This window comes from Coffea arabica, chromosome 2c (genome assembly GCF_036785885.1).
Source record: "Coffea arabica cultivar ET-39 chromosome 2c, Coffea Arabica ET-39 HiFi, whole genome shotgun sequence".
NCBI lineage: Eukaryota > Viridiplantae > Streptophyta > Magnoliopsida > Gentianales > Rubiaceae > Coffea > Coffea arabica.
Genome location: NC_092312.1, coordinates 75986545 through 76000725, shown reverse-complemented (window position 1 = coordinate 76000725; position 14181 = coordinate 75986545). Strand labels below are relative to the sequence as shown.

General features: G+C 38.3%; 2 protein-coding genes across 9 annotated transcripts; both read right to left on the bottom strand.

Moving 5' to 3' along the window:
- Window positions 1-184: 184 nt before the first annotated feature.
- LOC113728163 (putative glucose-6-phosphate 1-epimerase) lies at window positions 185-4866 on the bottom strand. Of its 3 annotated transcripts, none has more exons than XM_027252699.2 (9): window positions 4552-4866; window positions 3467-3999; window positions 3254-3328; window positions 3029-3085; window positions 2790-2941; window positions 1677-1811; window positions 1393-1495; window positions 831-930; window positions 185-670 (listed from the first exon to the last, which is right to left on the bottom strand). In XM_027252699.2, the coding sequence occupies exons 2-9, from the start codon at window positions 3572-3574 to the stop codon at window positions 486-488; spliced, it is 915 nt and encodes a 304-aa protein (XP_027108500.1). In that variant the 5' UTR covers window positions 3575-3999; window positions 4552-4866; the 3' UTR covers window positions 185-485. The 3 variants fall into 3 exon arrangements, with proteins under 3 accessions (XP_027108500.1, XP_071932710.1, XP_071932711.1); XM_072076609.1 differs by having other exon boundaries at window positions 4555-4866; XM_072076610.1 differs by lacking the exon at window positions 4552-4866 and adding an exon at window positions 4422-4445.
- Window positions 4867-8071: 3205 nt separating this feature from the next.
- Window positions 8072-14181, bottom strand: LOC113728161 (common plant regulatory factor 1). 6 transcript variants are annotated; one of them, XM_072076608.1, is made up of 13 exons: window positions 13947-14181; window positions 11790-11992; window positions 11554-11598; window positions 11323-11418; window positions 11068-11164; window positions 10694-10750; window positions 10443-10603; window positions 10269-10317; window positions 10117-10165; window positions 9711-9928; window positions 8940-9017; window positions 8701-8826; window positions 8072-8602 (listed from the first exon to the last, which is right to left on the bottom strand). In XM_072076608.1, exons 2-13 carry the CDS (start codon window positions 11834-11836, stop codon window positions 8369-8371), a joined length of 1257 nt encoding a protein of 418 aa, XP_071932709.1. In that variant the 5' UTR covers window positions 11837-11992; window positions 13947-14181; the 3' UTR covers window positions 8072-8368. The 6 variants fall into 6 exon arrangements, with proteins under 6 accessions (XP_071932709.1, XP_071932708.1, XP_027108499.1 ...); XM_072076607.1 differs by having other exon boundaries at window positions 9711-9931; window positions 13947-14179; XM_027252698.2 differs by having other exon boundaries at window positions 11068-11148; window positions 11790-11973; window positions 13947-14178.

Genomic DNA, 14181 nt, shown 5'->3' with positions numbered 1-14181 from the left:
GTCTTTTTCCTTGGACAAGAATCTGTTCTGAGTATCAACTATTCGTTGGATTCTGCATAATAATCTCCATCTTCTCACTTTGAAGGTATGAAGGTGTATATGAAAAAAATAAATAAATATATACAGAAGCAAAATCTGTTAAGAGAGACCTTTGAAAGCTTGAAGGTGCATGTTGAGGCAATAGTTAAAAGAAAGGCATCGACATCAAGAAGGAACCTGATATCTCTTAACTAGATTTCTCCAAAATCAAATAATGTAAAGAGCAGCCATTTTTAAAAACTATTGGCCATGCCAGGCTCATGGGAGCAGTTTCAATGATCCTAACAGGGATATACAGCATTACACCAAGTAACATTTCAGTCTAGCTCAATAATCAGGACCCCAAAAAATAAAATTTAAAAAAAACATTTAGCCCAATAAAAAACTTATAGGCCAATGCTTTGATTACTCTCTCTCCAAACTTCAAAAACACCTTCCATAGAAATTTAATCATCGCTGCAAAAGCTTGATGGCACAACTGCAAGTTCTAGACGTCCTGTCCATTCCTCTCCTGGCTTCAGAATGATGGGTTTCTCTACAGCTGCCGCATCAACGCAAAGCATCTGTTTGTACTCCTCATCACCCAAATCCACCATTGCTTTGGATTTCTTTTCCCATGGATTCCACACCACTGAAAAGTAGAAAAGACAAATAAATTTCAAGGACCCGATACCAGCATTAACCATCTAAGTAACAAGACTTTTTCTAATCCTCCATAAAAGAGGAAGTAGTAAACAAGGTTCACATCTTTCCATGTTTAATCAAAGCATATTTTCAGGAAAGAAACTGACCCATATCTGGTAACCCCTCCTTTCTTATCACGTATGTTCGCTTTCTTTCATGATCAAGTATTGCGATGCAGTTAGGTGAACTAAGATAGATGCGATCCACCTGCAACACAAGTGCCTGGGATTCAGCTCAATACAAGGGCATGATCACTTATCTAATAAGCATACAGGAGACTTGAAAAAGTCCTTTACTTGCAACATTTTTTCAGATCTATTACAGTTCTTCCATAATAACTGAAGAGGCATGCAAATTGACATGTACAAGAGAGGGGTCGACAAAAAATAGCGAAAACCTGCTCCCACAATTTGATTTAAGCCACTTGACATTTAATCCAAGTTCTTTCTTTGCTCAACCAAAAAAAACTACCAGCCTAACTAGGGAACTAAGCCTATCTTTTGTGCAAGTATCTAAGGACAAAAATGAAAGAAAACTAAAACACTAGACCAAGTGAAATACTGAAACTATAACAATTATAGCATCCAGTAGTCATGCCAGAGTTCTGCCCTCATTTTTTCTTTTGACAAATATACAGGAAATCCAACCAATATGCTCAAGAAACTTCACCTCAGATTCAAAAGTTATTGCATCTCCTTGCTCTGTGAAGCGTTCTCTTTGGCAAAGGTTGTCTAGATAGTCCAGTGTTTCCAATCCTTCTATCCTTACTTCACTGTGGAAAGGAATCAATTTGAAACTTTTTACAAGGAAATGCAAGAAAGTATCGGATTTATCAAGTGACTTGTTCTAAAATGTATAAAACTTTAATATAGCAAAATAATTTTACTTGATTTAGGAAATAACTAAAAAATTGAGCATAAATTCTAGCACAAGAAAGAGATAAAATTGCGTACCTTATGTCAGAGACAGAAAAATATGTATGGTACGCAAATGAGAAGCTATATGGTTTCCCATTGACGTTTCTAATGCGTGATATCAAGGACAAATTACCATCAGATGAAAGTGACACCCGAAGACGAAACTCAAAACTGTAGATAAAAGAAAACCTTGCATTAGCAACATCAAATGTTACTCTGCAAGGATAACAATTCCTAGTCTTTAGAAAACAAACAACTATGACAGACATAAGAGCACGGCTGCAGGAGAAGAAATTATTGTCGTAGTCCAAATGTTTCCATCGAGAGTATTCCATAAGAATCAAACACTGCAAGTCTAGTTGTAAAAAGTAACACCTGTAGACTATTTTGGCATTAAGATATGGCTAAATCTTTAATACATTGACAGTGTATAGACTAGCAGATTTAGATGCATGCCACATAACTTCATAGTCTGTTTCCTAAAAGCACTTTATAGTATGTAAGTAAATGCACATATTAACTTCTACATATTTAAGGCAATGCCTTAATCAACAACCACCTACATTTTTATGACAAACTTGTTCATCACAAACCAGTTAAAAAATAATATGTTTCATGACTTCATTAGCTGTCAGACAAAGAATCATTTTAAAACACCAAGTATAAAGCTTACAAAGACAGTTGCTGCTTATGTAAAAAATCCAAATGCCCAAAGACTTAAATTCAGAAGTTTCCCCGTTATATGTGTGCCACAATGATGAGGTACCATTCAGTAAAAACTGCTGGGAAAAATTCATCAAATTGAAACTCTCTGTATCGTGCCAAATTTAAAGATCTTGGACACTGAGAAAGTCAAAGTTTGGCTGCCCATCCAAATCATCAGAAGCATATCAATATATCACAAAAGTGATGATACAGAAGAAACATAAAATTTGGCTGAGCGAAGTGCATTGTTTACATATTGTGAGAGCATACCCAGGAAAAAAGTGTAAGCGAATACCATTCAATAAAAACATGGCAACATGTTGGAAACCGGACTACCCAACAAAAGGAGTTGCTTAAAATCCACGAACTAACTTTCTTCTGGAGCTAAACTAGAACATATATACAGGACAAAGACTAAAGTCTCTCAAGTTGAAAAAATCAAACCTGTGAGGCCAGCACTTCAGATCATCTTCTGATGATTTCAGTAGCAAGTCAACGAATGTATCATTTGGATGAAAAGGTGGAGGGTTATCATCAATGGTCCAAACTTTGTTCCTTGCGAAGCCATGTTGCTCAAGCGATCCACAATCTCCAAACTGTGCCACCATAAGAAAACAGCCACATAAAGGGGAAACACAAAGTGCTAGTGATCAATCAAATGGTTAGCATAATACAGAATATACCTGGGGGAAACAAATAGGAATTCCTCCACGCATTGCTTTTGGAGGCTTAAAAATAGCCTACATTACATCAGAAGCAGTAAGTACCACGAGCTTCTTTCAAGCTAACTTCCATAAATCGAATGGCACATCGAAGATGTTTCCAAGGAAGGAGTAGCAAAATTGCGTAATAATGTGCAAGAAACTCAACTATGCATAGGATTGAAGAATAAATCTATGATTACCCACCTTACTGCTAGTAAATAAGAGTTCTTCACCTCGGTCATTGCGCCACGAAGTAACCTGTCCTCCATGCAAACTAACCTGGATTATCAGTACAAAAATTAACAAGACTTGTCACATCTCCCTAAAAGTTTGAACTGTTGCATAGGCAATTCATCAGAAGAGTTAACCAGTTTAACAAACTCAATCAAAGCAAGTAAGCAACCACAGGGATCTAACCCGAGCAGAGGCGCCTTGAGGGTTCCGAAGCACTATCTGATCAACCCCATTCCAATCCTTCGTGATCTCAATTGCAGCTCTGGGATCCCAAACTGCCGCATGCCCCATTTCAAAGCCTAAAACCCAATATGTCTTTCTTGCCTATGCTCAAAAAAACAGCCCACGCTCTTTTATATGTCCCAGTTTTCCAAATTTGAACTCCACTAAAGAGCGAAAACTTTGCAAACCAGATAACAAAGACAAAAGGTCACTAGCACCAGCCGACAACTTCAACTACATTCACCTTCTTCCTTGCGAAATAATTCAAAAGGGCCAGAACTCATAGTAAATAGCTCTGCCCAAGACACCCCTCAGATCCAAAAGCCTACCGCAGAGCTAGACACCCCCCAGGACGTTAATGAGTGAAGAGTAAATCCCAATCTCTGAACCCACCAAAAGAGGATCCCAGAGAATGTCACATGTGGCAACCACCTAGCAATGCTTCAACATTTTTTTCCCCCAGATTCACTCCAACGCATCATCCCCCGAGAGAACTGTGACAATTATAACCAAGAAAAAGACAACAAATACACTATTAGTAGCAGCAGCAGCAGCAGTAGTAGTAGTAAAAGAAGCCTTTGACTACACTGTAAAGCATTAGTCAAATGCTCAAAAAAAGCTCTAAGCCCTTTTCAGAAAACGAATCTCCGACACAAGATTAAGGACTCAACCAACCCCAAGCAATAATGCTAATTCAAGAACTAGCACTCCGTATATTGCGGTAAATTATACGCGGCTAGAGAAAATAGTACTGTAACTTGATCTAACTTTTGGAGAGAAATACTACCAGCTCAAGGATGACTGTAAGAGGAGAAAATGTACAGTTCAAACAAGCCCAGAAAGGGAAGCAATAATGAGATTCAGTTAAATACAAGAAGCAAGATAATAATAATTTAAGAAGAGGAAAAAACTTGACTTTAGACGATCCATGGCGGCCGTAAAGGTGTCGGGAGATGAAAGTGAATTATGCATTTTTAATTAGATATAACTAACTGTAGCTATTAGGAGTAGAAATGCAGACAAATAAAACAGAGAATTGAACCCACCACCTCTGCCCGGGGATGGGTGCTTGTAGCAGGCAGGAAACATGAACGTGTGATGGTGTATGCTCAGGAATCAATTAAATACGGCAAGGTTCTTCTTTTAATTCAAAACTAATGTACGTTATTGATTACTGTACGGGATGGAATACGAACGTATTATGGTTCTTTCTAGTAGTAATTTACTAGGAGTAGTTAATCCTGGCTCATCTCGTCAGAAAGAAAGAGAGAGAGAGATGGGGAAGAACGAGGAGACACGTTCGTTCCAGAACTGAACAACCTTCTTGTTGCACCAGCGGTCAAGATTTGGAAAATGGCAGTTTTATCAGCAGATTCATGCGGCACTTCGACCTTCGTACCCGTTTGGATTATTTATTTATTTATTTTGGAAAATTTTATAGAAAAATATAGCTTAATGAATTATTCATGATTTTTTTAAAAAAAAAATTTTTATACTGTAATATATGTGAGATAAAAAAAATTAATTGAAAATTGTTTTGATAAAAAAAAATTGGTGTTTGTCTCGCTTTCTGAGTAGCTAATTGGCCATCAGCCTTTTTTTTTTTTTTTGTTGACAAGACAAAAAGCTAAGAAGAATTTTGATTGCCAGAACAATTTGTTTGAGGTCGTCTTCTCGGAAGGGAGGAAAATAAATTAAATTTACTGCTGGTTTTTATTTTTTGAGGTGATTCATTGGAATTGTTTCTGACATATCCAGCTATGACTGTGAGGTAGTGTGCCATTAATAATACCCAGAGGAGCGTGAACGATAGTACTAATTAAGCATTTAACCAACTTGTCGACTTGTTCCATGCATGCATGGATATTAATGACAATAATTAAAAAAAAAAAATTCCTCCAACGCTAGTCTTTTCCTGTCAAGAAGTCAATTGACTCTTACTGACTCAACAAACCTAAACCCCAGAGCATACTCCAAAAGCCGGCAACTCTTGGAGCAGCCCCAGGAGACTTATCTACCCAGCAAACCCCAACCCCTTCCCCGATGTGGGACTAGAACTCACACAACCACCCTGCTACTAAGAATTAACTAACCCCCAAGTGAATTGAAAATGAGCTTCGTCTTTTTCTGTCAAGAAGTCAATTGACTCTTACTGACTCAACAAACCTAAACCCCAGAGCATACTCCAAAAGCCGGCAACTCTTGGAGCAGCCCCAGGCTCCAACGCTAGTCAAGGCTCTATGAATCTTCGTATTCATATTCATGCATGTATGACCTAATAATAATAATATTCATTAGGGACTCATAGAATTGGAGAGCTAGTCTTTTGGCCACATGTTAAGATGAATTAAATTTTGGGTATTCTCAACTTTATGTGCACATGGAGCCTTTGGATCCAAAACTCAATTTCAAGTTCAAACTAAACAAGATATAAAAGAGAAAGTATGTCGCCGTTAGTTCAATTAACAAAAACAGCAAAACGTGATGTACTAAAAGATAAGTTGGATCCGCGCACACACACAGTTGTATATATATATTCGGATTACGCGGAGACTTGGACGTATTTTATATGTACAAAAAGTAAACGTAAAACTTGAATTAGAAAATAGAGAGAGGTTTCATAGTAGTATTAAATAGAGAAGAAGAGAATGCATCGTGTTGTTTGTGGAGAAAAGTTGGGGTCACGAGCCTTTGAGTAAAATCAAAAAAAAAAATGGGTGGGAGAATTGACAAGCGACCAAGAAATAAAAAAAGAATGGTGGCTAGGAATGGAATCACGTGACAATGAAACATAAACAAACTTCCAGTGACTCGCCGACTTGACCAGAATCCTAAGACCGTTCATTAGTCAGACCGATTCCAAACCCACCACTCCGCCTCTTTCGTTCCTCATCGTAGTGCTTGTGGGCTCGCTCGCGCGTGAAGACAAAACTTCATACCAATTACCAGACTAATGTCCCTACTTACAAAGGTTACCAGTGAAATCCTGTGACCATTCATGTTGAACATGCGAAATATCTATTCCGGAAAGTTGTGTCAGTTTACTGAGATAATCCTCCGCAAGATTTTTCTCTGAATCGAATTTTGTGTCACTACTGCTTTTTGGAGTACAAGCTTTCATCCTAATTGTGCTTTGTTAGTACAACTTAAAAGTCAAGTTGGGTAGATAAGTCCCTAGGAGGCCCTCAAGAGTTGCCGGCTTTTGAGGGTTCTTCTGGGATTAGGTTTATCAAATTCAACAAAGGTCAATTTGCAATTGTTGATAAAAGTACGACTTAAAAGTTGTTGCTCAAGGCCTCTTTTTCTAATATAAAACAAAAGTTGTTGCAAAGAAGATTGGCTACCTAGCCGCATATATTTCTTTTGTGCTATCATAAGTCGGTTCAGTTGGCAAAGACAGATTTTTTTTCTTATAAAATTTTTATATCATTCACGTTGTTGATATAAGAACTGTGTTTATAAGCGATTTATAGGAATTCTAGTACACAATCTAGGGTTCCAGGGGTATGTTTTGACTCGTGGCGGTGATCGAAACTAAACCCGACCAGACTTTTATTTTACCGACCCAAAAAAAAAAACAATTCTTTTATATTGATCAACCATATTCTGATCAAACTTTTCCCTTTTGGTTATTGAAATTATCTCTGTCCAAGCACACCACCACCCCCCCCCCTCCCTCCCTCCCTCCCTCTGAAAAAAAAAAAAAAGGAAGTGCTTTTTTTTATCATCAATTTCTATCGACTATATATACTCCATGGAAATTATAGAAGGCAATTAGTGGTGCCTAAATCCCAGTTCAGAGTTCTAACAGTCGATTCTTAAGGGGAAAACCAAAATTTTTTCCATTGTAGGATAGACTTGTAGAACGTGCGGTCGTCGTTGATGATTTTTGGGCCTCTCATCTTGCTCCATTCCAGTTTTTTCATTACACCAATCATGAAAGCAAATGATGAGAATATGTTCTTGATGGACCGTCAGTCTTGAGACCTACACAGTCGTAATATGACATCTTACGACTGGGCTTCGCCCCACTGCTATCAAAAGTCCACCTCCTCTATATCAATTACTGAGAATCTCACGATGACTAGCCGCCCAACTCATAATTTGTGGAGATGGGGACAGTTTGCCATATTACCATTTGATGAAGAAAGGGTTGCATAAATTTAACGCTCTTGGGGAGGAAAGCAGATACAGAAGAACAGCAATTCCTTTGTCCTCAACTTCTCTAGAGGCAAAGGGACCAACATTGCAGATCATCTTGCAAATATGGGCCTGAGATTACATCCAGGAATGACCAGGTCTAGAGATTCACCGGCGTTGCTGGGAAATGATGCAACTTGGATTCCACCAATAAAAATTTTTCGGAGAAAAATTGCAATCCAAACAAAGATGTAACGGCATCCAACCCTGGCAGCTAGTTCCTCTCATTCAACCTCGCGAGACGCTTCCTCTTTGCCCATTCACAGACAGAATCATCACGTTAGCAGGGAGACACATCCATGAATCGATACCCGGGAGCACATAATTAACTTTTTTTTTTTTTTAAATAATGCTTAAGCTACAGAATTAAGTTAAAGCTAAATCTAATATTACATGCCCAACCAAGCTTTTTCTGAGATTCTTCAATTTACAATCAACTACCAGTACCAGTCACGGCGGCCATCCCAGCATTCTGAATTCAAAAATACATCTCAATGCTGTCAACAGCTCGATTACAAATTTAGACTAGAATATTTCTTAATATCCTGTGCAACTATTTTTCTTCTTTCTAATGTCAGTCGTAATCTTGGACTTGTAATTATGCCAAAATCACACCATCTACTTTGTTATAAAATCCAGGCAACAGCCACGAACACCGTCTACTCAGCCAGCTGCCACGGCATCCGTGCGGGGGTTTGCATCAAGCAGCTGGCGAAGCTTTGCCCCGGATTTTGTATTCTCGAACACCTCACCCTCCTCGTCATTCCTGTCAACAGAACCAGAGTTGTTTACCCTGGCGAGTAGATTTGCCGTGCCAACTGGTTGTAGTCGCATTTCATCAAACTTGCTTAAACTCAAATTTCCAGTCTGCCCCAGTTGTGGGTTTTTCAGTTTCTCCTGACAAATTCAATTCAATGTTTTGCTTCAGCAAGACAATGCATCAAGAAATCACCAATAATAAATAAGACATCAAATTACAGGGAAGAACGTCATACCATCATAGTAGCATTTTCAAGCTTCAGCCGTTCAGAGCTCTCAGTTAATTTGTGTATTTCAGACTTCAAACTTAGGTTCTCGGCAGTCAGTGATTGAACTTTTTTAGCTAGTTCTTCAGTCTCAGCCTGAATATGAAAAGGCCAGGCAAAATGAATCAGATAAATGGCAAGCGATAGATATTAACAGGGGAGTACTTCTATAAGGTCATTCAAACCAAGAACAGCGTACTCATGCTTACCTGTTTCCTCAATCTTGATCTCCTTGCAGATTCTCGATTTGACTGTTTCCTCCTTTCCCGCTTCAGCTCTCGCTCGTTCTGAACACGGAAAACACAACATGCAAGCAATAAAGGTGATGACGAGTCCCAACCAATGACTAGGTCACTACAGGTTTTTTACCAAAAAGGTGAAGCATCATCAGACAAATGCAGACAAACATTTAGTTGTGAATAACTAACATCTCAAAAGCATAGATGCTGTGTTGATACACTTTTAACATTCAGTTCATACATACGAGAGTGGAGCTGTTAATCGAGCCGAGTCGAACCGAATATTTGGCTACCAAGACTGGAGCCAGGCTCGAGCTTGCTCGACTAGACAGACGAGCTTTAAAATGTGTTTGGACTCGACTCGCCAAATGGGACATGTGGCTCGAGCTCGACTCGTTCATCACAGACGAGCCGAGCTTGCACGAGCTCGAGCTCAAGCTCGTGCAAATTAACCCCAATAAAAATCTATAATTTTCAATTTTTATACTTTTGAATTATGAAATGACATATTTACCCTTCCTTATCGAGCCTAATCGAGCTAGTCGGATAACAAACGAGTCGAGCTTACTCGGCTTGTTAATTAAACGAGCATATCTCGAGCTCGAGCACGACTCGTTTACCACAATTGACGAGCCAAGGTCGAACCTTATCGAGTCGAGCTCAATCGAGCTTTCGAGCTGCTCATTCCATTTAACAGCCCTGTACGAGAGGAAAGATAAAGAATGGAACACAAGGCAATACCTGCAGCCAGGCTTCACTAACAGGACTTGTCTTCATATTTCCACCAGAAGGGTTTCTAAGTTCAAGAGTCGAAGTCATATTCGGAGAAAGTACACTTCCCATGACCTTTTCAACTTCATTAGCAGTAGCAACAGTCATGCCCATCACTTTGGCAGAAGTCCCATTCACTTCTCCTGTACGAATCGGACTCTTTGGGGTCAGATTCTTACCTTCCCCAGCTGCTGTAAGTCAGACGATGCAAAACCAAGCAATGAAACAGGAAAAAAAAAGTGAGTTTTGCCTCAAATTCATGACATATACAAAATCACGAAGCAAAGCAGTGGCTTTTTACAGAGAAATAATGATTCAGAAACTTTGGATAAGGCTATACGTGGTCAAACAGTGAAAGGTAAATGACAAAGGTTACCATCGCTAGGAGTTCCTTCGCGGCTTCTTTTCTTATTATTTTGACCCACCTACAGCACAATAAGAAAAAGCACGGTATATATTATGCCTCAGAATGAGAATAATACGACCAAGTTATACATTACCAACTACAATTCTGTTGGAAGTCCTCACCTTTGTTGTGTTGCCATTACTACCATCACTTGACCCTTCAGTATCCTCACTGTGTCAGGACACAAGTTTACAGCATTCAAAGGAAGAATCAGATGCTAAATATACCACCTTAATCTCACATTAGTGCTAGTTTGATGAATTTAGCACACTATCATGATGTGTTAGTCAACAAACCTTTGTGAAATCCCATGGTCTGATCCTGCTCCAGCCCGGTCACTGCTGCCATTACCTATTGACATTGCAAGCCCATCAAACCCTTTCAACTTATTCGTAAAACCTTTGTCTGTATTTGCTGATGACTTGACAGGTGTATCCAAGCTCAAAGGAACAGCAGCCTAAATCATCACAAACAAATCGAATCCAGCTTGCTTAACGGCTAAGGTGCTTAAATTGCAAAATTAATAATGATCAATTAACTAGATTACCGTTGCTTCAGTCACAGTAGGAGATGGCAGAACCCCATGACCATTAGCATGTGAACCCTATAAATAAAATGCAAAGCCAAAAATGATGAACTTGTCATAAAACGACACCTATCATCTAACTAATTTCAGTTCATTAAGAGATTTTCTGAACATGGGAGTGACATTGCAGGCCAGTAGTAACAAAGGAAGTATAATATTATTCTAAACACAACTCATGACTGCTAAGGCCAAATGAGTGCCAAAGAGAAGACCTAGGTGATTAAGGGCACTAAAATCTTTCAGAAACAGTAAGTCAGACCTAACTGCAGCATATTCTGCATCTACACATTCACAGCCATAAGTCTTAATGAATAATACAAGGAATGAGGACTTACTAAAGGAACTCCAGGATGAGCATAAACTCCTCCATGAGGGTAGATTGCGGCATATGGTGTCCCATAAGGTGACATCATAGGCTGGAACAGTAGATGGCTTGCATCAATAGGTATTCGTAAGTGTGAAGTCTAAGGATCTTGTATCCAGTAAAAATTCATACAAGGTGATATTCTAATCCAAAACAGAGATTATGTGAGGACAAACTGACTTCAAGAGGAATTCATGATCGGAAGCAAAAACGATAATTACAATACCTGTGCTGGACCCCACATGTAAGGATGAGGGGGGTGACCAGATGCAACAGCTGAATTAAAATATGGTGGTACAGCAACTCGAGGACCATAGTATGCCTAACGAAAACAGAAGCCAGAATCACCACAAGCAACTTTTTGAACAAAACAAGTTCAACAAACCTTTGTTAACTTATTTACAGAGACAGATACAGAAAGTAAATGCCCAAAAAAAATTAATAACCAAAAAAGAACCTGCATTGCAGCCCAATCAGGATATACATGAACATTTGCCTGGTCCTGTCAAATTGAAACACAGAAATCAAAATTAACTTCCAGTGAACACTTGCACAAATTAAACAAAGTTTCTTGCCGTGGCAAGACCAGCAAATAATGATTCATCTTTTTGTTCCCTGAATATCACCCTCAGCTATTCCAGCAAGATACTTCTAAATCACAATGTAAAAATATATCATATTAAACAGACATACTGGTGCTGGTGAAGAAGATTTCTCAGGCTTGGATGACTTCGCCTCATCACTATTTCCCATGGCTAAACACCAAAACTCCTTAACAACTCAAACAAAGAAGCTAGAAGTTTGTTCCAAAATCACGTACTCAGCACCTTAGAGAATTAGCTGCATAACACCAGGCTTTGACTGGCAAAGTAAAAACCTGCAGTAACAAAGCGAAACTGACATGCCATGTGGTAAACATAGATAAAGTAGGAAGCAAATTCAAGAAATAATCTTCTGGAACAAGTATTAAAAGTTTGATTTCCCAAGAACAGAATTCACCACAAGGCAATTCAAAAAAATTACAGTCCCCACAACAAACCCAAGTATGCTACCATTAGAAACTTACAAGAATTAACCTAATCATCATCAATCATACTTTAAGATCCTAATCAATATCCCACTCAAACCAACAGATGAAGTCCTTCAGGTCACCTGACTAAGAAATCAGCTAAACACTAGCCATCAACACCGACAATACTTGGATTTCTGCCCATCCTTTCTTAAAATGTCATATCAGGATTCCTTATTAGCTTCCCGACTTTTATACTAACACTCCACAAGGATCAATATTATGGGACTAGGACCCAATTTTAGTAAAATTCCAATAATTTGCCATGAATGAGTCATGAGACACTTGAGTCCAATAGGAGATTTGTTGGAAATTATAACTCATGGGATTTTATAACTTGTAACTCGAAAGATTTCATCTGTAAAGATAGAAGAATGAAACCAGATTTCTAAAATTGGCCAGTGGGCAACAAGTTATTTCGATTCATTTGTTCCGTATTCTTTTCCTAACCTAACAGTAAATCCAGTATCATTAGCAAATTCTGAACAACTCTTCTCCTGCAATTAGGTTGCATTGGTTTGGCTTTATCAAGGACCCTACAGTCAATAACAACAAGCAAACTAGCACCATCAAACAATTTTTGAGATTAATCTTTGTAGACTATTTTACATCAGCAACCTTGAATGTCTGCCTAATGTGCAAGAGGAGAATTTTAAGCTTGAATGAAGATTGTGTGTCATTTATCTAAACCTCCTAATGCCTAGAAAAATTAGAATCACATACAGTGTAGGAAAGATTAATCCAAACTTTTTATCAATTCGTCAATTATGTCATCATCCTCTTGTCAATGAAGCCTTTCTAGGTCATGCGCATGAAAAGTTCAGCACACACCAGTATAATTCCCCAAAACCAGCCCAACACCCCCCTCCCCCAAGAACCCTTTTCAACCCCAATTTCCCCTAGTGGTTGGAATATGTGAACAAACATTTCCAAAGCTGAAAACAAAAAAACAAAAAACAAAAAAAAATCAAATCAAGGAGGAAAGAATCCAAAAGTTAAAGGGTTTATATCTAAATATGTTTAAACAGAAACCCATTACCTTCAACCCACCCATAAAGCAAAGATGACAGCTCAACTAAAGCAAATAGTAACACTGTATAGTAAATAATTACGCCAAAACAACCCACCTACTAGAAACCAAGGTGAAGCTCAGGAAAGAGAAGGCCAGGGTGATCGTTGGACATTTACTAACTACCGGCTCCCAGCCAAAAAACAAAACGATCAAGTTGAATAGTTGATCCAGTACAACCCATTATATAATTACAAAATTAACCCCATAAACATTTCTAACTTTTCATTTCTTCAACAGGGAAAAGAAAAATAAACTGCAATTATCTAAGTTTCACTTCACTGTAACTTATAACTTTCTACGAAATTTTCAAAATTCATACAGTCCAGCAACTTCCGGCCCTCTTTCTTTTTTCTTTTTCTTTTTTTTTTTGAATCATTCAGGAACGAGCTCTTCCAAGTTTCAACTCAATCCTGCTCTTCCTCTCGCCCACTTCTTCTACCACTCTCCACAAATTAGCAACCATTAAACTAAAACCAGAATAAATCGCATTACAGAAAAACAGACAAAAAACTTTAAAGAATTCAAACTTATGTAGATTACATGAAGGAACATAAGAAATTTATTATCCAAAGCACATAAAATTGGACAATTCGGAAAGATCAAGAGGCAAATGAAAATCTAGCAATCATGCTTCCGGAAGAACAAAAAACTCTCCATAAATGTAAAAGCCAAACAAGGGGAAAAAAAAAACTTCATAATTTGCACGCACCTTAAACTGAGGAAACGGTAAACAACTCGTCGGAAGAAGACGAATAATTTTAAAAATATATTTATCAACGTCGAAATTTTGACGCTAGCTTTAAAACTCCCGCATTTTCTCACTCTCAAAAGAAAGCAGACATGACATGGCCAAGGGAATGAAAGCAAAATTAAGAGTATGAGTCTGCAGAGAGAGAAAGTTAATAAAAGGGAGAGAAAACCACAAAGGAAGGAGGAAAGAGAGA

What these genes read in the sequence shown, in the direction of transcription:
- LOC113728163 (XM_027252699.2), bottom strand. Translation starts at nt 3,574, where the DNA reads ATGGGGCATGCGGCAGTTTGGGATCCCAGAGCTGCAATTGAGATCACG. An exon ending in TCTTATTTACTAGCAGTAAG is followed by an intron (nt 3,086 to 3,253) that starts GTGGGTAATCAT and finishes GATGTAATGTAG; the next exon opens with GCTATTTTTAAGCCTCCAAA. An exon ending in CTGAAGTGCTGGCCTCACAG is followed by an intron (nt 1,812 to 2,789) that starts GTTTGATTTTTT and finishes TTTTATCTACAG; the next exon opens with TTTTGAGTTTCGTCTTCGGG.
- LOC113728161 (XM_072076607.1), bottom strand. Translation starts at nt 11,836, where the DNA reads ATGAGGCGAAGTCATCCAAGCCTGAGAAATCTTCTTCACCAGCACCA. An exon ending in ACATGTGGGGTCCAGCACAG is followed by an intron (nt 11,165 to 11,322) that starts GTATTGTAATTA and finishes TATTGATGCAAG; the next exon opens with CCATCTACTGTTCCAGCCTA. An exon ending in CGAAGGAACTCCTAGCGATG is followed by an intron (nt 9,932 to 10,116) that starts GTAACCTTTGTC and finishes TCTGACTTACAG; the next exon opens with CAGCTGGGGAAGGTAAGAAT.